This window comes from Misgurnus anguillicaudatus, chromosome 5 (genome assembly GCF_027580225.2).
Source record: "Misgurnus anguillicaudatus chromosome 5, ASM2758022v2, whole genome shotgun sequence".
In the NCBI taxonomy this organism is placed as follows: Eukaryota; Metazoa; Chordata; class Actinopteri; order Cypriniformes; family Cobitidae; genus Misgurnus; species Misgurnus anguillicaudatus.
In genome coordinates this window covers 23,282,011-23,304,975 of record NC_073341.2, presented here as the reverse complement: position 1 = coordinate 23,304,975, position 22,965 = coordinate 23,282,011, and the positions used below count along the sequence as shown (strand labels likewise).

The following is a 22,965-nucleotide window of genomic DNA, read 5'->3' as shown; positions in this document are numbered from 1 at the left end:
AAAATGCTGCATATTTTTACAATGTATGTTGGTGACTAAAAGCATCCAAAATAAATCAAATAAATCAAAACTTATATTTTATCATCTGAAGTGCATTCACCCTTTGCAAAAATCGCAAAAACGTATGTCATTTTATCAAGAAGCTTCTTGAAGTTTACCCTTAGGATGAATTTTAAAGAATATAGAAGTCATATATTTCAGTATAAGTCTACAAAAGTAATTTCAAGCATTTTACAAATTTACATTAAATTATCTTTAAGATCATAGTTAACATTTCAGTAAGTGGTCAAAACTGATTTATATATATATACTGTATATATATATATATGTATGTATGTATGTATGTATGTATGTATGTATGTATGTATGTATGTATGTATGTATGTATGTATGTATGTATGAATGTATGTATGTATGTATGTATGTATGTATGTATATGTGTGTAAAAGTTTAGCATAAAATGACGGAAAATACATAAAATACAACCGCGAGTGCAGCATTCGCAGTTGCCAGATCCCATTGTGAAAAATCCTCTTTAAATGTAGTGTTTTATGTTTTACCAATTAATGTGACACTTTGGGGAATGTATAAAGTGAGAATGTGCAGGTTAGTGTTAGCGATGTCTTTGATTTATTTCTGAAAGTAAAAGTCTAAAATTATTTCTTTCTTTATGGCCTTTTTTGTACTAATATCTGGCAACAGGGGATGACCAGTACCTAAACCGTATAGCACATCTTTCAGCGTGGACAGGTAATTGCTGACATAATACTATATTCAGGTAAGACACACACAATAATCATCATGATTATGTGTGTAAGAAACGTTTTTACACTAAAATAGCACAGGCACAAAGAACAATTGGGTTTAAATGAAATGTGACAGATATGTAAATATTTGGTATAAAGAAGGCTACATTTCATTCAGTTTGGAGTTAGCATTTCACAAAGTCATGCTAAAAACAATCATAAGAACACTAAACAAAGTTCTTGTTTTCTGTATATTGCCTAATAATGCTTATTAAAATGATTAATATAATGCTCCACCCTAAGTCAACAGTAAAGTATTAACAAATTGTGATTTAATAACAATGCCCACCACCAAAACATATAAACAGAGTGTGTATCCAAAAAGTACAATGCCAGTAATACTTCAATAGATAAAATAAATAGTGTCTCAAAATAGCACAGGTAAGTACACTTAGATGTTTTTAAGTATATCTTAAGTACTAAAGACAATTTTTTTAACTACAACATTAGTGCGCATAATACTACATTTACTAAGTTTATGTGTTTTAGTGCACTTTTTTCTTGCAGTTATAACTCTTAACAGCCCTGCACCTCACTACTGTTCAAACCCTGGCTATATGGCATGTATATATTGAACAGTTAACTTCAAAACTTTTGTCTTTTCAGTCTCAGGATAAGCACATCAAAACGAATTGAGTAGGTTTGAACACAATGAGGGCGTTACCGCTGTGGTCAAAGGTTAGCCACTATTGACTTTTGGCTGGCCATTGACTGTGAACCAGAATTCATGCACTACAGGTCAAAGTGAATGGCACCACAGCATTTCCAGTCATGCTCTAGTGCTTGGAGTTTGTCAGCCCCAGACGCCACAAGTCTGACCCTGAACATGTCTGACCCTGAACATTTTAGGCCAAGTTCTTAGATGAGTTTGTTATATACATTTTGACTATTAGGGTGGCGTGTTTACGCAACCATTATGTTGAAGTGCTGCCTGCACTACCAATATGGATTTAACATCTTACAATCTATCTGCACTGATGACAGAGCATCAGTAAATAAGCTACTTTCCGCTATGTTAAATATATGGCACAATCATACCTACACTTAAAGGTTGCTGTTTTAAGGGAACCCCAAAAAGCTATTTTTATAATGTTGTTGATTCCTTCCTAACTTTTTACAATACCACTGCTAGTGTAAGTGCATTACATATCCACTAGATGTCGCCTCATCGGCCGTTTTAGAAGAACTGGAATGATGCATGCTACATTGAACACCTGTTCTGTTTTGATGTTTAGGCTTTCAGAGATCTTATGCATTTAAGGATTTCATGATGATAAGCACAACATCAGATTAGTTACTGGTGGATCTGTAGTTCTATCGATTTAGCCTAAATACATTTTGTGTACTATTCATAAACTAGATAGTCAACATTTATTCCAGAATATTACATTCTTTCCCACTTCATTTTAGTTCTTGTAAATAAATAAATAAAAACAATAAATTACAATACTTCTTTTGAGATTAAATATATTTTCTGTACATTTATTTCTAATTATTATTATTATTATTATTAATATTAATAAAAATAATATTTTTTATTATTTTAATAGTAGTTGTTACTATTCTAACAACATGAAATAACGTGTACATGTTTGAAAAATCCTATCAACTTGTATCAAGGCGATATCTCTGGGTCTCCCAGGAGACAGGAATGAAGAAAGCAGCATGCAGACTCGATCGCGATGGAAGCCCCCATCTAGACACATTTTGTGCGCTTTTTCCAAAGACTTCTTCAGGCGTGTCGAATGGAACATAGAGTCCCTATTGTCCCTGAGACACTTTAATAATCGACGGCAGCAATCCCAACCTGTTGTTTGCTTTAGGACCTATTCCAAGACACACAAGCCGCCTGGGTGAGGCTCCAGTTGGGGTGAACTCAGGCGCCAGTCCGCAAGCCTCCGCACTCTATGAATTCATGAATAAATGTAATAAGATTGATGTGAACTTTTTAATGCCAGAAAATTGAAATTTAAAGGACAGTTCACAGAAAAAATTGACATTCTGTCATCATTTAGTCGCACTAAAGTTGTTCCAAACCTATAAAAAATATTTTTTTTCTGAATACAAATGAAGATGTTTTGATGAAAATGTTAATAACCAAACAGATCTGGGGCACCATTCGCTTCCATAGTATTATTTTTTCCTACTATGGAAGTCATTGGGGTCCACAACTTGAGGGTGAGTAAATGATGACAGAATGTCAATTTTTCGGTAGTAACCCGAAAAGTCTCGTGCATCGTTGTGTTGTCTTGCTAGAGTGGCTAACCAGGACATACAACCTGTTTCACTTTATATTCAGAAAAAGTAAAATTTGCAGTCTACACACTGTCGACGCTGTAACCAGTTACAAAATAAAGTTTAACTTAATATTCAGCTAAATTTGTACAAGCCTTAGCTTCGTATTGAAAATTCGTTAATTACATGAATTTATTGGATTTTATATACGATTATTGAATGTGTTTGTAATAAATAATTTAACGAACAAACAACACCAAAGGTATCAATTAATATTAATAATAATATGTGTAAATAAAAATTGTTGTTGTTGTTATTATTATTATTATTATTATTATTGGTATTATTATTATTTTGCACTTGCTTTCTTTCCTAAGCCCGTGACAGTAAAGGACTGTCGCGCCTCCAGATCATGTTTCTAATCTTTGGGAAGCTCTTTTGCTGAAAGGGCGTTTCTTAAATCGGATCAAAAGGTTTTGAACTTGTTCAAAAAGAAAACGAAACTCAATCTGGTATTAAGACTCTTTGTTTAAGAATGTGTTTAACTGCACCACAATGACTAATATAACCTGAATGATTATGGCTCGTTAGCATGTTTATCATAACTGTTGCATAAAGTTTCATTTATTACACTTAATAAGCAATTACATTATACAATACTTATATCTAAATATATAAAAAATAAATTATATATCTATATACAATTATATATGGGCTAATTATTATTTTATTCATTAATGATTTTTAATAATAGCTTAAACGAAAAATAAATATGATAAATATGTTTTTATTTTATTTTAATTATTATGTAGTCTTTATTTGTATCACATTTAACCATAAAAACAAATAGGTATTTTAAAATAATAGCCTTCTAACAATAAGTAATCGAATAAAAGGTTGCGTGTTTTATTCAGTGTACGCGACAATATGCGCGAAGACAGCAAATGCTTATGTTAAACAATAATAAAAAATTTCTGTTTGAATGTGTAAATTTTTTATAAAACTGAGCTAAATTCAAAACTGTTTAAGAAGATTTAAAATATTGATAATTTAATAACATTTAAGCAATAAATAAGAATTTTTAGCAAATAATTTAAAAAGCCCTTTTTTATTTTGCTGCGCTTTACAGCATAGACTATCTGATTTCATTCAAGTAAAGTTTTAAGAAGGCACGCCACATAACTTTACTTTGTCCCTACTAAGTTACTGTGTGCGTCCGGTGGGACGACCCATTGTGATAGTAGGCTAATTCTCCAGTTAAACAGGTTTGAAGCGCGACATTATAAAAAACAGTTTGGCCATAATAACCTCTCTCGGGTTTACTGCGACTTCTTATTGGTCGTCTACACGCGCCTGCCCCGCGCGCTCTTATTGGTCAAAGCGCCACGCGACCAGCTCGAGAAGGGGGGCTCCCCGGCGCGTGCCGCTTTTAAAACCGACGGGTCGCCCAGAGACATCAGTAAAGAAATCCTCTTCACCACTGTAGGCCAGGGCAACAGGTGTCATCCAGTCGTCATATCCATAGCCACGAACCTTCCCCAAAAAATGGATGGCATGAACGTGGACGGCGTAAACAAGGATACAAGGGAGGTGCTCGAACTCGACGTCCAGCATTCGAGTTTGGGGCGGGGGGAGCAGCGCGAGTACCCACCAGCTTTGGCACTCATGGCCAGCAGTGACCCACGCGCCTGGCTGGCTCCCGTGCAGGCTGGCACCTGCGCGGCACACGCCGAGTACCTGCTGCACTCGCCCGGCTCGAGCGCGGAAGGCGTGTCCTCATCCTCAAACTTCAGGAAGAGCAGCAAGAGTCCTGTCAAAGTGTGTCGACTTAAGGGAGCGGATGAGAGCCGACAGCGGGCTCCATCCAGCAAAACAACCAACGGTGTGCAGAAACAGAGGCGTATGGCTGCCAATGCACGCGAGAGACGGAGGATGCACGGATTGAACCACGCGTTTGACGAGCTGCGCAGCGTCATCCCAGCCTTCGACAATGACAAGAAGCTCTCCAAGTATGAAACCCTACAGATGGCCCAGATCTACATCAACGCCCTGTCAGACTTGCTTCAGAGCCCCGGTGCTAAAGCTGACCCGCCAAACTGCGACCTGATGTCTGCCAATGTTTTTGAAGAGGAGCGCTCACCCAGAGGATCGCCGGGCGTCTGTCGGAGAGGTACGGGATCAAGTTTTCCCGTTCAGCTGTCGGGTATACCATATCAGTTTGAGGACGGAACATTCGCCTCTTTTATGGCGCAGGACATTCAGTCTCCATCCGGTACCAGCAAATCCGGTTCGGAGGGCAACAAAGACTCGCCGCGGTCCAACCGAAGCGACGGAGAGTTTTCCCCGCACTCGCACTTCAGTGACTCGGACGAAACGCACATGGAGTTGCAGAGCGAAGACGAGCTCTCTGAACTGAAACTGCCCAACCACCGCTCTTTTTAGAGACACAAGACTGTCTATCAATCGTGTCAATGTTGCCTTTGCCCAATATGTCCATTGTAATGGGTTGCTTTATTTATCCATTTGATTGGTTTCAGAACTTTGTTTAACTTTACGCCAATAGAAGTAATTGCCTTTTCGTGACATTGACTAGACCCCTATGCCATGTGAACTGCCGCGAGCAGCAGTGCCATGGGCTCAAATGTCATGCATTAAACTGTCTTCCGTAAAATATTTTGACACTGTTTATTCCTAAGTGATTGTCATGGGCCTATTTCATATAGATACGATTGATGATAGCTTTGAACCCTGTAAGAATTGCAACTTCTAAAGTTTACGTGCACTTTATAACGGGCCATAGGCTTGAGAATTTTTTTATGGAAATTTTGTGTTTGTGTAGAAGTAATGCCAATTTGATGATTATATTTAATATAGCCATTAGATTTTGTACATTCGTTGATTTTTAATATCGGTTTTCATTGCAAAGACTTTGTTTTCGGCTTTTGCTAGGAGACTGTAGCTGAAGTAAGCTATTTATTTCCCTTTGCCTTGTCTTTTTTTGTGTTATATTGCAAACGAGCAGTTTTTCTACTCGCACATGTTTTGTTTCATTGTAGAAATAAAAATGAAAACTTAACACTAGTTTGTCTCACTTCTTCATTTAAAACATTTATTGTTACCCCAAGTTAATTCGTTTTCATTATATTTTTCATTATCATATTTTCACACATTAACTTCTTTTAACAATAACTGGATAAAACCTGTTGGTAAGCAGAACAGGTTACCGCCCTGTTTAATGTTAATTATTTGCAATTAATTAGGTTAAAATCACAAGTAGAAATGTGAAACAAGCTATTGTTGTGATTTGTGAAATGACCGAAAATCTAACTGCAATTTTACTGCATTGCATTTTTATGAAATATGATAAATAAATGATACTTAGCCTACATATCCTCATTACCTTTAGAGACACCGTTTATGAAAACGACATTAATTTACAAAATTCCCGAATTAATTAAAAGCATTTAATATTAACCTCAAAACACGACTTAATAATTTCAGTTGAACATCACGTTTATTTCTCATTATAATTTTAAATTATTTATGACTGAATGATTTAAAAAAAGCTATTTTAAAGTTATAAGAATTATAGAGCTAAACAATATCCACATCCTTTTTACTTGTATTATTTTCTTTATTATATGTTTACTTTTAATGCTATTATTATTACTTATTTATTATTAATAAGCTTGTTTCGGTTTGTTGTTTCTTATTCTTTTAGTGCACACATCGAATGTTAGTTGAAATTTGTATTTTGGAAGAAAGAAAATCATATTTATTTTGTTCTGAAACATGGTTTAAAATGCTTTATAAGGTAAGGTTTTCTTCATGCCATGCCGGTATGTTGCGTTAGTGTCATCCATGCCACTTGTCAGCTTCTGTAACCTCGAGCGATAACAAACCTCATGCCACATATTGATTTTGCCTATGAAAGGGATTGAATCATCTTCTTAGAAATCTTTATCTATTTTGTGAAAGAATTTTGACTGTAATTGGTGCGTTTATTAATTCTTACAAAATACTTGGGCGACCCGTGGCAAAGGGTGTTGGGTGTCCTTCTGGAAGCACGCGCTGTCAGCTGGTGAGCGCTGAGAGTGAAGTCCCGTAGGACCTGACTTGAGAGACTATACACTCGCGCTATGAGTCTGCCACACACGCGCTCACACGCCTGTCAGCACGCACCAACATACACACACACACACACACACACACACACACACACACACACACACACACACACACACACACACACACACACACACACACACACACACACACATCCTAACAAGGTGAAAAGGGTACTCAAAATCATAATAATAATAACACACTATTGTTATTCAATCAAAATAATAGTTAAAGAATAATTGTAACTATTAAATCGATGTTAAAAACACTTTTACTATTTGTTTTTACATTTAAGGAAGCCTGCAGGTGTTTTATCAGATTTAGCGAATGTCTTGGGGCACAACGCTGCATATGCAAATTACATATATTTTTGAATAGATTATTAATACTTATTCTTTTTAATAATGTACCGAAGCTTATCTGTCAGTTATTGACTGACAGATTTTAAGAATCGACAGGTGTAATTTTCCAAAACTGTTATTTTCCCCTCCCAACTCTGAAGACTTCACTGGAATTGCTCAGGAATTATTAATGAAAGCGCGCAGTGTACCTGCTTTTTTGTGTCTCCACCCCTTGTTTTAACCAATCATCTGAGCCATGCGCTCAAGATCCCTCTCCAGATTAACATCGAGAATAATAGGCAATATCATGCACACGCTTACCACGCTAAATTATTTACAACTTTATCCATAATACCTTTATCTTCCCGTGAACAGCGTGGCCATCTGTGCTGTCCTGTTACACGCGCCCCTCAAACGACAAACGCTCTCAAATTTCGCGACCACGCGACTGTACATGGGGACTACCAAACTTTAAATCATGTTAAAAGTTTGTCACCTGCATTTCGTTGGTGCTTTCGAAGCCATTATTGTAGGAAAAATAACTAAATTGGCGAACCCATTACAAATTCATTAAGTTTTATTTTATTCCGTCTTACCTTAATAAAAGCAGTTCTTTTTTTATTTAGGCTACTGAGTTTTTACTATAATTCAGCCTAAACGAATCGATTGTGATTTATAATTTATTTAAAATAATTTATAACTTTCTCAACATTTATTTTAAATGCATAAATAAAGTGAAGGAAAAAAGTACAGCAAAACAGAGAAAATGATTTTTAACCAGGATGATTATTTTTTATTCCATTATTATTCCTCCAAAATACAGAAAAGGCATTTGTGTATATTTTAGATGACTTAAATTTTATGTTTTACGAGTACACGCATAACTAGTTTTATTTGACCCGCGCCTGCAAGGGGACTGGGATCAACCGGTGGCTTTAACGTTTTTCGTTTTACTCACGATAACAGCTGGGAGACTGCACGAGTTGAGGTTTCACATCTCATTAAATATTGAGGTAGAGCGTTGAGGAAAAACATAAACAAATACGCGCCCCCACCCCTTACCCGTTACGCAATGGGCGGGAGGGCACAACTTGAGAGGCTCGTGCTTATTGATGATATCATGTTGCCTTTCAACTTTATTCTAACAGATTTACAGTAAAAGTGTTTGAACACAATTAAGAAGAAACTTTTTACAGTTTAGGATTTTAGATAGCACGTGTATGCACATTGTTTTTGATTGACAATGACCAAAAACTATAGAGCAGAAGAAATTGTCTATTGTGTGCTCCAATGCTTTAAATTAGGATATTTTTTATTGAATAAGAAACTCATGCAAACATTTCCACCCCCATCCCAAGTGTTATTGTTTGTGGTGTTGGGGGTGTTGTACAATTGTTTGCTTTTGCTGTTTTCAGTTCCCCAACCGTTTTTTGTAATGACTGACAGGTCACGAAGACAGGCCTCCACCAGAGATCAGTATCAACATAGTCCAGTGCAAGGTGTACCTACATACTTCTGGACATCATGTTTTCTCAGTGTACAGGTATAGTGTTAAAACTGAATACAGTAAAACAATATAAAACTAAGCAGGACGCTCATTCTTATGCTTACTTGAAAAGTGAGGTTCCTAAACTTCATTGGAGATAAGGAACAGAGGAGGAGCCAAGAAAAGGGCTCGGACTCTCTGGGGACATTGGAACAAAAGCTAAAACTGGGCCGTAGTCTCCATCTGCTTCGATACTGTAGCAACAAGCATAGAGCAAGACAGAAAAAAAGAGCGAGGGCATGCGGGGGTGAAGTGTGCGAGGTGTTCGAATAAAGAAACTTTTGATGCAAGTGCAGAAAATGAATGTGAAATGTAGAAAAGCATTTTGGCTCGGAGGATTTCCACAGAAGTGCCTCTGCCTATGCAAAAGAAAAAAGTAATTTACCACAACATAAAGCCAGGTAGCTGTTATTACTCATCCAGCTCTTGATGAAAAAACTTTTTGATGTCAGCTTATGTGAACGCCATAAAATATTAATCAGGGAATGTATTAGGGGCCTTTGTTGATGGATACATATACACCTGTGCATGTAGCACAACTACGTTTTTTTAGTGGCCTTTTTAAAAAAGATTGTTATCTAAGCAAGGAAAGAAAATAATAGAAAACGTCACATGAGCTGCTGAATAAGAGGTATGAATAATGCATAGGCTTCCTGTGAACACTAGTCTGCAGTCTCTGACGATGCATATCAATGTAACCGAGATAGTCAGGAGTTTTCTTGTGAAATCATAGATAATCTTATCCACAAACAATCTCAACTTCCAAAGGACCCTTTGTGATTGAATACTTCAGTTAAAGTCATGTTCAAAAAGTTCTGTATATTATAAAAACATAATGCAATCATTTTCACAATTGTCACATACACTGTCAAAAAAATTGTCAAAATATGTACACCAGCTCTCGCTGGGGCTCTACTCTTTCAAAAAGTAATGCTTTGCATCTAAAGAATTCATATTAGTACCTCAAAGGTACATATTGGTAACAAATGGTACATATTGGGACCTTTTTAATGACAGCTAAGTTTATAAAATTGCACACACATAATCAACCTCTGCAAAAAAGTAGCCATCTAACCGCGTCCCTGGTCCACCTCAACTCAGTGTCTTTCAGCACACGCGTATAAAGAAACTGAAAGGGCAGTGGTGAATCTTCGCATCTTTGTTCCTCTTGTGGCTGCTCTTTTGTGTCTGCAAAATGTTCAAAGTGAACGTACCTACACCAACATGAGGCTTCTTGGGTAACCGTCCCATTCAGAGTTGCACAATGGCGAGACCAATTATATTACTGTTCAATGGCCTTTGAGCATCGGTTACATTCATTGTGGGGATATGGATGTGTGTGCATATGTATAGGAAACACCTAAACTGTAGGGGCATTTATTCTTTTTTTGTCGACTTCCTCTTGGGTTGGGTTACGGCCAGCGTGCTGCTCCCCTTCCGAAGAGCGGGAGGCTGCGGTTGTGAATGGTAGAGGTCAAAAATTTGGCTCTCGTAGTGCTGGAGGCCCTTTTCGAGTCACACCTCAAAACATGAGGGGCGATTCTTTCTTTAAAACGGGAGGTAAATGGTTTGACTTGTATGGATTACAGGGGCAGAGATCGATAGGATTTGTGGTGTAACACGAAAAAAAAGGACAAAAAGCACATGAATACCCTTGTATGCACTCAGTTTTTTTTATTTCTGCAAGATCACTTCAAACGTCTTCAGACTGTTCTGGAATGAGTCCAAAATAAATAGGCAAACATAAATCATGTTACATGTTGCCAGCTACACTGTACATGGTGATGTTTGTGCACTATATGCCCAGAGGCGTTTAATTGAACATGCTTTGTACTTAATCTGATCTATCATATCTACTAAAGTGTCTCATGGTCAGGTGTTTAATTCGGTTATCACTACAATTATTATAAGCAAACTGAATCGTTATTCAATGCTCATGACATGCCGAATTTAACATGGACCAGGACCTCTCTTGCCCCTCTCATCCCTATCAATGCCTTGAACTCATTTAACTCTACCAGGCCGGGAGAGCGTCGCCTGTCCCACCCACTCACCTGTAAAAGGCCACGCATCTATTAAAGGACTCTTGCCCCCATTGTACAGTGGCTGAACAGATAATGTTTCAGTTGTGAGCCATGCACTAGGGAGGGATACTGTATATTGTCAGGAGTTTTCTTGTGTTTAATTCCACTCTCCTTTCATGGCCGCTGAAAGCCTCCCCTGGTCCAGTTCCCCAGAGACCCTCACTCTCAGGTATCCTGTGGGTGGAGCAGAAAGGAGTGGGGCTAGCAGGGGGAGACAAGGGTATCGCTTTCAGCTGTACGCAAAGACAACTGTGCCCCCCGCCCACCTTTTCTCCCTCCCACTCCCAATTAGGGATACGTGTCCGACCCTTTTTCTTTTTTCTGCCCATTTCCATTCATCCATTCAGCATTGGGAGAAGAGTCAATGACAATGGAGAGTTGTGGAAAGAAATCGAACAGTGACAGGCAGGGAGAAGTAAAAGTGAGAATGGTTCGATTTGGGATGAAGGGTACAGTGGTTAATGTAGTAAGACGACCTGATGGCCCTTGACCAGCACTTAAGCAAATAGATTGGACAGTCGAATGGACAGTGTGAAAGAGAGAAAGAGATGTTCACTGAGTCATGTCTATTGAGTTTATGTCAAAGGTTTTTGTCTCTTGGAGAAAATGAAATATCGGAATCACTGGTGAGTCAACACACACATAGGATTAAAGGAGGTCACTCTCTAGAAAACATGACTGCTGGTCTCCGGTGACAATCACTTTGTTCGTTTTCAAGTTTAACATACACTTGTTTGTAATATATGGCTCGCTCCAACATCCCAGAGTAGGGAAAGCGGGGTAAGTTGCAGTGTCTACTGATGACTGCTCTTACGAAAGGTGCAAATTCAAAATATGTGTCTTTGGAGTGTCATATGTGTTGCTTGTGTTTTCAAAATGTGTGTTTGTTGCGTCATGTGAACCATGTGCACCACGTTTTTTGCCAAAATAAGTGCCTGCTGCACACGCGCCAAAACCGTCCATGACAAAAGAGACGCCCACATTCACAAAATACACGCAAGACACTCCCTTAACAGTAAACTCTGATTAAACATGAAATTATTCGAGTATCTGGCAAACGCGAGCGTCTCTTTTATCATAAACCCTTTAGATGTGTCTGGAGCAGGCACTTATTTTGACAAGACACGTGATGCACATAGGATCACTCAAAGCACAGAACACATATTTTGAAATTACGTACCACACACATGATGGGCTACATACATGTTGTGACAAACTTCGCATCGTGCGCCCTTGAAAAAAGAAGTCACCGGCCACCACTGGTAAGTTGTCACATTGGTAAGTTCAACTTCGTGTTGACATGTGGTCAAGATCGCTCTAATCTGAAGTTAGCACAATCTTCTTATTTTTTGGCGTAAAAAAAGTAAAACAAATTGCACTTTAAATATATGCAATACAACTGTTAGGTATGAATGTTAAAAATTATTATTTTGCACAAAATAGTGGAGACAATAACGCGTCTTTTGATACTTTAGCTGACGTGCTACGTTGAGCCAGTGTTGCCAACTTGGCGACCTTGTCACTAAATTTAGCGACTTTTCAGACCCCTTTAGCGACTTATTTTTGAAAAAGCGACTAGCGACAAATCTAGCGACTTTTTCTGGATTTGTTGGAGACTTTTGAAGACTGAATAGAAAATGAATAGAAAAATCACTGTACACAAATAAATGTATTTGAGTAAGCTGAGCAGCAGCACATTCAGAACAGACAAACTGTACAGAGCAGATGCGTTAATGAGCTATGTACCTACAATATAACGTTTCCCATCATTTATCAGTGTATCCTCATATGTTTTGAAACTGGACGGTTTGGACATTTAAGTTTGGGGCAAGTTGTCTCAATGACTTTGAGGCAAGTCGTCACATGCTGCAACACTGGAAATAGTTAACCCCTGATTATTCTAAACTCCCGGGTTAAAGGAATCCTGGATTATCTGTTTCACTTTTTACCAGGGGTTAAGAGATATCCCTGGGTATTCATAATCTGACGTTACACACTGTGCATTCCTAAACCCTAGGTAAGGTGTTTGAAACCCTGCTCCTACACCTGTCTGTAATTATCAAGCAATCCTGAACACCTTGATTGGCTGCTTGTGTTTAATTGGGGTCATAACATTCTAACCCTCCTTCGTTTCACACTGCGTGCGTTTGGCACCGCAATGTGAGGTTAACCCCACAAAAGCAGGGTGAGCAGGGTTTCATAACCCTGAGTTAATTTTAGGGATAACCCCGCTTCTAAATTACAAGTGTGAAACGATCCTTAACCTATTTTAAAAAATAAAATCAATAATCACAATTAAGTAGTTGTGTTCTTCTTTAGTAGATAATAGTATGACAATTTACACGCCGATGGGGCAAATTGTCACAAGTGAACATTCTCTATTCAACAGCCTATAATGGGATATGATTTGCAAAAAGACTTCCTTCTTTCATTTGGTATGAGATTTATGCCATTATGATGTATGGTATGTATGGTGCTCAGTAAAAGTTAGACAGTGTGAAAAGTGTGACAACTTACCCCGCTCTCCCCTAACTTATTACAGGAGTACTTGGATATTTTGGATGTTTTCAGTACTTTCTCTGAGAGTGTCAGGAATTTGTGAGCATTCCTGCAATACAAGTCTTTGACATGGAAATGGGTGGGAGCGAAATAATGCCTGGAGGCTGTTTTTTGAGCACTTTCTAAGTAGTGTGTACCTAACACTTACACAGAACAATTTCCTTCTTGCATTAATAGACTCGATTTACTCAGGACACATAAAGAGCCGAGTAATTGGTTAACCAGGCTTCTTTGTAAATAATACCACCCCCGCAATACATTACTCAGCAAACCGAAATTGTATTCTAAATTCCATATAAACAACAATGCTGTGAATGTTTATGCACCATGTAATTTCACGCCCTTATCCTGTTACTTTTTAAGGGGGGTTATTGTGCTCCTGTTGCTGAAGTGGTATACTGTCTGTCTATTTACACTATACTATTTTCAACCCAGCATTGTGTAAAAAAATGGGACAAACTCAGCTGTTGGGTTAAATTAATCTAGAAAATGTTTAGATTTCACCCAAGAATGGGTTGAAACAACCCAGAATTTTAAAGTGTATCTATCTATAAGACTTTTGATGATAGATAGATAGATAGATAGATAGATAGATAGATAGATAGATAGATAGATAGATAGATAGATAGATAGATAGATAGATAGATAGATAGATAGATAGATAGATAGATAGATAGATAGATAGATAGATAGATAGGCTCATATTCACTTTCTACAAATTAGCTTTATCATCAGACTCATTCCACATTCCTTAGCTTTTCTACTGAGGGTCCTCTTCCTCTCTGCAGATCAGTGCTGCCTCACTGCACCTGTCAATCATCTCATCTCCAGCCCCACCCCATCTCACTTCTGTTTCAGATGTGACACTCTAAAGATGTGGATGTAGAAAGTTCACTTTCTGATCACACTTATGCAGTAATCATGATTATAAATATCAACATTTAAAAACAATGAAAATTTTTTACATTTGGTAGTAAAGATGCACACAGTATTTTTTTTTATTTAAACGTTCAAACATAAAGAAATCAACAGTACTAGGTATTTTACTAATAGTACTTTTTTACATTTTGACAAAAGAAGACTAATAAAGGTATTTTATTTGACATGTATTTTACTTTTAAAAGTAAAGGTTTTAAAAATAGGTATTTGCAGTGATGCCATAATAACCATTATATGGCTTCTCAAATAACTTTTTAGTCAAGAACCATTTTTTTTTCTTACATTTATACAGCCGGTAGAACCATTTTCTGCTACAAAGAACCATGCAATAGATGATCTATGAATGTTGAAGGTTCTCAGAGGTGTAAAGTCCTCAAGTATTTTTACTTTATACAAGTACATGTTTCAAGTCTGTACTTTATCAGGGTGTTTTTCTTTTACTACACTACATTCTGAAGCACAATATCCACTACATTTTACATTAAATATTAATACTTAATTACATTAAAAATCTAAGATTTAATAACTTACTCAAATAAAAGAAAATAAAAGTTTTACTTAACTATAAGTACTAAGAACTAAGAAAGTACTACATTTTAAGAATTAAAGGTAAAAAAATATTTTTGTAAAGTAATGGAGTAAAAAGTATAATATTATGTATTGGAATGTAGTGAAGTAGAAGCCTATAAGAAAAACTCTCTGATTAAGTACAAATATTTAAACAATTTATTTGATAAAAATTAAAAACTTGAAGTTTCTTTATTGAACCATATAGGCGGTTTCATCAGACGCATGTACGTTGTCGTGGTTACGCGTCTGAGCTGACCTTTACATCTCTGTTTATTTAATGGTCTGACTTGCTAAACTCTGGAACAAATACCTTGTCAAAAAAAAAATTGGTTTCCTAAAGACAAGGGGAGACAGCGATCATAGATTACTGCTATTTGATGGGAGGTTTGTATACATTTTATATGTTAAACATGTACAGAGTAATGTTAGCTAAGAGTTGTTTTTGATGCGTTTTAGCTATGATTTGAACTAAGGTAATCAGAAATAAACTCTAAAAGGACTTTGTTGTTATTGATTCTTTGCAGGGCTAACCGGAAGTTATGTTTGTTTTATGAAAGCCATTTGTTTTTGTTGTTACTGCTGAAACCATCTATTACCCTGCAGAGGACAGTACTTAAATATTTTCACTTAAATACATTTTACTTAAATGCATTTTACTTGAATAAAAATAAGAATTTGCTAGATGAAAAATGTACTTTAAATATATCTAAGTGTAAAAAATGAAAAAGTTTTGGCTACACTTTATTTTGATAGTCCACTTTAGACATTCTACTAACTATAAATAACTTTGCAACTACATGTAAACTAACTTTCAATAATTTTCAACTATACGTCAACTAACTGTCATTAGAGTATTAGTAGACTGTAAGGGTTAGGGTTAGGGAAGAGGTTTGGGTTAGTGGAATAAGTTGACATGCACCTGCAAAGATAGACAGTTGAATGTCTGTTGAGATATCATCACAAAAAATTGTTAATAGATATTAAGCAGACATTCTACTAATTCTCTAAAGATTGGTAGTTGATAAGTAGTTGCAAAGTTACTTATAATTAGTAAAATGTCTAAAGTTTGCTTATGTATACTAGTCAACATTTAAAGTCGATCAAAACCTTTCATGAAAGTTAGTTTATTTCACAAACTTTGAACAATGCCTATTCTTGTCTTATAAGACAACTTTGATGAACTTTTTGGACTTTTATGACTTGAGGATGTTTGTAAACATCAGAAGCCAAGTAACTTTGCCTTTTGTGATTTTGCATCCACATAAACATACTTTTTTGATCGCATCTCATGTTCAAGACAAAAAATACAAGGTAACTAAGATCTGCATTCCTTGCTGTAGATTAAAAGTGGATATAATTAAGATCCTCATAACTTTATTCCTGGGGTGATGAGGACTGCGTCAAAACTGCTTCAAAGCTTTTATCAACAGCATCGCCCTTCAGTCTTCTCTTGATGTACAGACAATCAGTCTAGCCCCCCTAACCTCCCCCAATCGAAAAGTGTGTACTTAGGAGAAGAGCATGAGATGTGAAGGCTCTGCCCTGCCAGGGAGACAGGGGCGAAAACAAAATGGCACGGCTAACAAAAGGCCCTGTATCCAGGCCGGGGTGAGCCATTGTCCTACGCAGAGCCTGCCGTCGAACGTGAGACGAGCGGTTCCCCCCTCCGCTTCAGGAACCTAATAGGAAATCAAAGTTCTTAGGGAGAATGGGCCGGGCTCAGAGTTACCCTCCCTTGGGTCTTGCTGAAAGAAGAGTGCAGAAAGAGTTCTGGCAGGACCAGGGAAGGTTAATGCAGTGGATAGTCTTTCTGTTGCTTGGTTTTATGGCCCACACTAAAGTCTCTCTGTCTGTCTGTCTATCTGTGAGTCTGTCTGGAAGATGCCTTCACTGCCTCTCTATCTAACTGGAAACCTTCTGCAGTCATGAAAGGTTTTGGACATCTTCTCAATCATGCACAGTCACCAATCTTCCATTGATAAATCTCTCATGATGTCAATGGCTCACAAGCTTGGAAACTCACAGGGAATACATCCATGCTGAACACATCAGCGGTCAGAGGTCAAGAAGCAACAATGAGTGTGACACGAGAAAGAGCTAGTAAGCTACTTTTCAAATCGGATAAAGGTGTTAAGACGCTTTTCAAGTCAGAGGAAGGTGTTAAGCAATGCAGCTGTGTTAAGCCGCCTAAACCCCTGAAGGCAGAAACAGGGGAATGAAGATCACCTGGGGGAAGCTTCTCGCTGTGACACAGCCCAGCACTGATCTCTGGCCCCCCGGGTTTGTTTCTGGGTTATCCGCCGGAGAACAAGAGCTTTTTGCGGTTCAGATTCTTGGAAGGTGTTGGATGTCTGCAGTGTCACAACTAACAAAACCATTTGAAAACAAAGTGGCTCGCTGAATGCAGCGCTGCAACGTGATCCTCGAGCCTTTGTGCCGCAGAAGAAAATGTCCCCTTAGAAGCAAGAGGAGACACACCATTTAATTCCTCTGATTTTCTCCTTTTGAGCGTATTCTTCAAAGGTGAACATGTTAACTATAAAAGAGCTATGTTACCTCTCGGGCAGAGACTGATGATAGGCAGACTCTGCCACAGTCTTATGGGAGAGTTACATCAGACAGGCATCCTCACACTTTGAAAACTAACTAACTAGACAAAAGTTTTCTTTTTCATATTTATTTATTAGACAATATAACAGTGTATAATATTTAAATAGAACTAAATTCAATTTTAGTTTATTTAGTGCTTTTTACAGTTCGCAGTAAATACATTCGTGTAGCTCAACTGGCAAGACTCTGGGCCCTATTTTAACGATCTAAGTGCATTGTGTAAAGCGCACAGCGCGACGTCTAAATGGGCGTGTCCGAATCCACTTTTGCTAATTTAATGACGGGAAAAATGGTTTGTGCGCCGAGCGCATGGTGGAAAAGGGTTGGTCCTATTTTTTTTAATGATTAATGGGAGTATTTTGGGCATAACGTGCAATAAACCAATCAGAGTCTCAGCTCTCATCCCCTTTAAAAGCCTGTTGCGCTGGCGGAGGAAGAAGATCCCCAGTTTAAGATTAATGTTAAATAATTGTGTTGTTTTACACTTGTATTGAAATTGTTATTTTTTCATTAAAAACCTTTAAAACCCGTTTTCATTTAGTCATGGAAGTAAAAAAGCAGGCTTTTAATTGCTTTAAATGTATGGCTATCCAATATCATCAAAAAATAATTTCAGTACTTGGACAGCATCAGTTTTTTTAAGCATTACTTAAAAATGTTTCTCATCTCACCATATCCACAGGTACAGAGTCATCATATACAATAAATCTGTGAGGTAGCATTTAAAGAAACATTTCAAAACAGATGCATTTGTTTAAAGCAAAGCATTTATTTACTTACCAGGCTGCAGGTGAAGCAGCTCTTTGTGCCTTCTAACGTCTCATAATTAATCCTCATTTATGTCCAAGAGACTCAATAATAATCTTTTACATTCAATCCTTTAATCTTTCATATTTAAAGCGTTTTTTTTGTGCTGCTGCGCATTCATGTATGTGTTAAGCAAACCCGCGTTGTCGTCCCGTAGGCGCATATTACTAATGCACTCTTTAAATAACAAAAAAACATTGCGCCATTGACTTTAGACTTTAGACCAGATTTTTGTTGGTCAATGGCTTAGTCTATTTTAGTTGCCTCAAAATAGCAACGCACCAACAATGCGCCTGAACACACCTCGTTTTCAGACCAGAACGCCCATGGGCGCAAAAGGGGACGCAAATGCATTTGCTATTTAAACAACGCTAAACGTGAAAATGATTATTGCGCAGGGTGGAAACTAGCAAAGACACTTGTGACGCGCATTGCGCTGTGTTGCGCCGGGTGTAAGATAGAGCCCATTATATTAGCATCACAAAAGGTCATGAGAGGACTACCGAGTTTAGTTTCGCGTGCGCATGTGAAACTACCACGTTTAGTTTTGCGTGCGCATGTGAAACTACCGCGTTTAGTTTTGCGTGCTCACGTAAATCTTTCGCGTCCGCACGTGAAACTAAACGTGGGCTCCGTGCACACACAATAGTTTCAAGCATGCAATAGTTTAATGTGCGCGTGCGAAAGTTTCACGTGAACACATGAAACTAAACTTTTGATTTTTTTTACTCCAATGTCACCTTAAGGGCTCGGTACAGACCTGTAAAATCTTATTGCTTTTTGGCTATTCAAACCATCCCAGCCAATGGGTTAAATTAACCTATATGTTTATATTTGTACCAACAATTTGTTAAAAGGACCCAGCAATGTGTTGGGTTGGTTTTTGCTGGGTAAAAAATAACTCATTTTTTAGAGTGTTTGTCTGTAGGGTTGTAATCGGTTGAATCTAATGTATTTTTTAATAAGAAAATAGTAATATAAGCATGGTGCGTGATATTTATTTATCACCATGCTATTCTTTGAGCTTTTAAATCCCTTAGTGTGCTGTTGTGCACATTTTGGGTTGTAACAACCCATCATATGTTAAATTGCAACAATCTAAAATATGACGTCAAATTAATATTAACAAATTAAGTTAAACAATTTTAACTTGCTTTTTTAAGTTATGTCAATTTATCACAAGTTAAAACTTAAAATAGTACTGTAGGTTGAATTGACTTGCAAAACCAAGTTGTTTTTACTTTATGCTGCATTTTTTTACAGTGAACCGATGAGTTAGCTTGTCCCTATTTGAACCAACACTGGGTTGAAAATAACCCAACATTTGAGTGTATTTAATCTTGTTTATATAACCTTTAGGACAAATTGTCACAGTTGTACAAAGTAGCTGCTTAACTTCAGGGCATAATTCTGCATCAGTTCAGGTGATTATTCTGTCATCAGTTTAAACATGGCTATCATAACATCAAAGTAAGAGAGAAAGAGAGAAACCTGTTCCCACACTTAAAAAAATTGAAACACCTCTCTAACTGTCTGTCTGTGCTGTTGTTTTTGGCAGCGGTGCGACAGCTCATTCTCCGTTCCCTGATGCCATCATACCCCTGTCAATCAGTTAGTTAATTACTGCCTTTGCCCACAGTGTGAAAGCCTCTGTCAGGAACTCTGACCTCAAGGGTTGAAGCCCCCTCCACTCCTGTCTACAGAGCCATGGACAGAGAGAGATGCTGTCCCAAAACATGGACCCACGATCAGCAGACACACCACACCGTCCTTCATCTTTGATCTAACCAATGGGCGTCTCACATCCACCTACATATATATTAATATATATGAGAATATCTTATGCAAGCACAGAGGCATGTCAGCAAGGTCAAGAGATAAATGTATTTGTGCGTGTCTGTGTGTGAAAACCCTTTCGATGCTGACAGTGACGAATGAAGATAAAGAGGAGCAGAACTCCTGGGACTTAAAGCTAATCCAGCAGTCTAACAATGGGCTTTCCTGACGGGAGGTCTTTGACTCGCTGTGACCAAGGCAGGAGGCGGAAAATAACACACTGACATGTTTCATTAGGCTTGTTAATGCCGTCTCTACCCCTGTCTCTCCTCCCAGATCCCACAGGCTATATGCCAGACTTTCATGTAAGGGAATGTTGTCGAAGAAAGATTCGATCAATCACTGCTTACGTAATATTGAGTCGGTAGGGTGAATGGCATGGGAAAATGATTTAAAGGGATACTTCAAAAATAATAATTTATCATTAACTCCTCTGCATGTCACTTCAAACTAAACCTGTAGGACTTACTTTCTTCTGTGGAACACAAGAGGTTAAATTTTGAGAGGAGCGTTTATCCTTCTCTTAAGCCAGACAATAAAAGTAAATGGCTGTTGAGACTGTCAGTATTCTTTAATAATAATAACAAATGATGTATTAATAATTTACATAAATATTGTGCGCCATTTCAAAATATCTTTAATGTGTGACCCTGCCTGTAGTGCAATCCAGGCTAATTTTGAGATTAAAAGCATCAAAATTTGATTTAACATTGATTTTAATTTTTTATATGACCTTACTCAGTCAATATTAAAGATATCAAGGTTATATTTTCACACAATGTTATAGATAATTTAAGAAAACAGTAAATCACAAAAAAATTACTTTAGTTGGGTTTTAACACATATATCATTATATTTATAAACTAAATGCCAAAGTTTTGTTTAATTTATTAATAATTTAGTTATGTCATACCAGGTAAGTAAGTTCTTTGTTAAACAAGCAGTGATAATGTATGAAGCTTTCTTTTCAACAAAAGGAAAAGAGATATACTGAAATGAATACTGCATGAATTCAGCAACGCAGTTATAGCTTCAGGTACCTTTTCTTCCCTCTTGTGTAAAAAAATATTTCTTTCTTATATTTTATTAAAGATAAACAATTGAATGCAGAAAATATGAGAGACAAATTCTACTTCTTTTAAATGATTGTACAGCACAAGCACTCAAGAAATAACATTGCACACAGTCAATAACACATATTGAAGCTTTTTCACATTCATAAACAGATATTACCAGCTTGTCTTTTCTTCACCATAGCCCAGATTAACCAGAGACGTTTCTACCATAAAAGAATCTGAAACGAAAACACACTCTGCGCGATTCCTCTGAGAAAAATAATGTTATTTGCAGTGATCAATACCAACCTGTATCTGTGTGGAAGGCGAGAAAAAAACAGCCGGCTAAATAAATAAAGTGTAATACGAGAATGAAAATTAAAATGCCATCGCTTTGTGGCAAGATGAAAGGGAGAGGGTAAAAGAAAGGCTTGGGAGGCAGATTGGGTTAGGTTGCCTGAAATCACATCACTAAAGACTTGCCCTCTCTCCACAAATTTGATCGCGAGCAATAACCAACGATTAAGAGCGCACTCCATCGGTATAAAGAGAAAATTCAAAAGTCCACTGTGACTTTGGGGACTTGGCAGGATTGGATTAAGGGCCAGAGTAGGGAAGTGACCACAGGGGAGGCATACTGATCAGAGAAGAGGAGGAGGAGAGAGAGAGAGAGAGAGACATAAAGAAACTAAACCTCCCGAAGCAAGCTTTTAAAAGAACACGAATAAACAAAGTGAAAACATAATCATTTGCAATGCATTGTGGGTATTTTATCTTAAGAGAATATGAAGAAGGGTGACGATGTTTGCTTCTATCATATGCCATGCTTTTTTAATGTTTTATTACATTTAATGTTTTTAGATTTGTTATACATCTAAAAATGGTAAGGGTAACTTAAAATGAGTCATTATTACATAAGTTGTCTTGACTAAGTCTTGGAAATGTTGACCAAAATCAATATCGTGGTCATTTTGGGTTGATTGGCGATATGCAATAAATAAAAATCTCTGTATTTCGAAATGTGTGCATGCAAGTTAAATCACCTTTAAAGGGACATTCCACTTTTTTTTTGAAAATATGCTCTTTTTTCCTGCTCCCCATTTGACTCTTACCGTTTTGGAATCCATTCAGCTGATCTCCGGGTCTGGCGCTAGCACTTTTAGCATAGCTTAGCACAATCCATTGAATCTGATTAGACCATTAGCATCGCGCAAAAAAAAAATAACCAAACAGTTTGGATATTTTTCCTATTTAAAACTTGACTCTTCTGTAGTTACATTGTGTACTAAGACCGACAGGAAATTAAAAGTTGCGATTTTCAGGCAGATATGGCGTAGTGATATTACGCACTGACTGAAAATAGTCCCCTGCTATTGAAAGTTACCAAGGGGACTATTTTGCTTATGTCTGCGTAATATCATTGTGCCTCCTGCAGCCATGTTACGGCAGCAA

The 22,965-nt window shown here is 37.3% G+C and overlaps 1 protein-coding gene across 1 annotated transcript; it reads left to right on the top strand.

Annotated features, from left to right (window-relative positions):
* Positions 1-3,800: 3,800 nt before the first annotated feature.
* On the top strand, positions 3,801-6,122 carry atoh1a (atonal bHLH transcription factor 1a). Its single transcript, XM_055168901.2, has one exon. It carries the CDS (start codon positions 4,587-4,589, stop codon positions 5,481-5,483), a length of 897 nt encoding a protein of 298 aa, XP_055024876.1. The 5' UTR covers positions 3,801-4,586; the 3' UTR covers positions 5,484-6,122.
* Positions 6,123-22,965: the final 16,843 nt, after the last annotated feature.

Excerpts from the sequence above, each read along its gene's own strand:
- atoh1a (XM_055168901.2), top strand. The coding sequence starts at position 4,587 with ATGGATGGCATGAACGTGGACGGCGTAAACAAGGATACAAGGGAGGTG.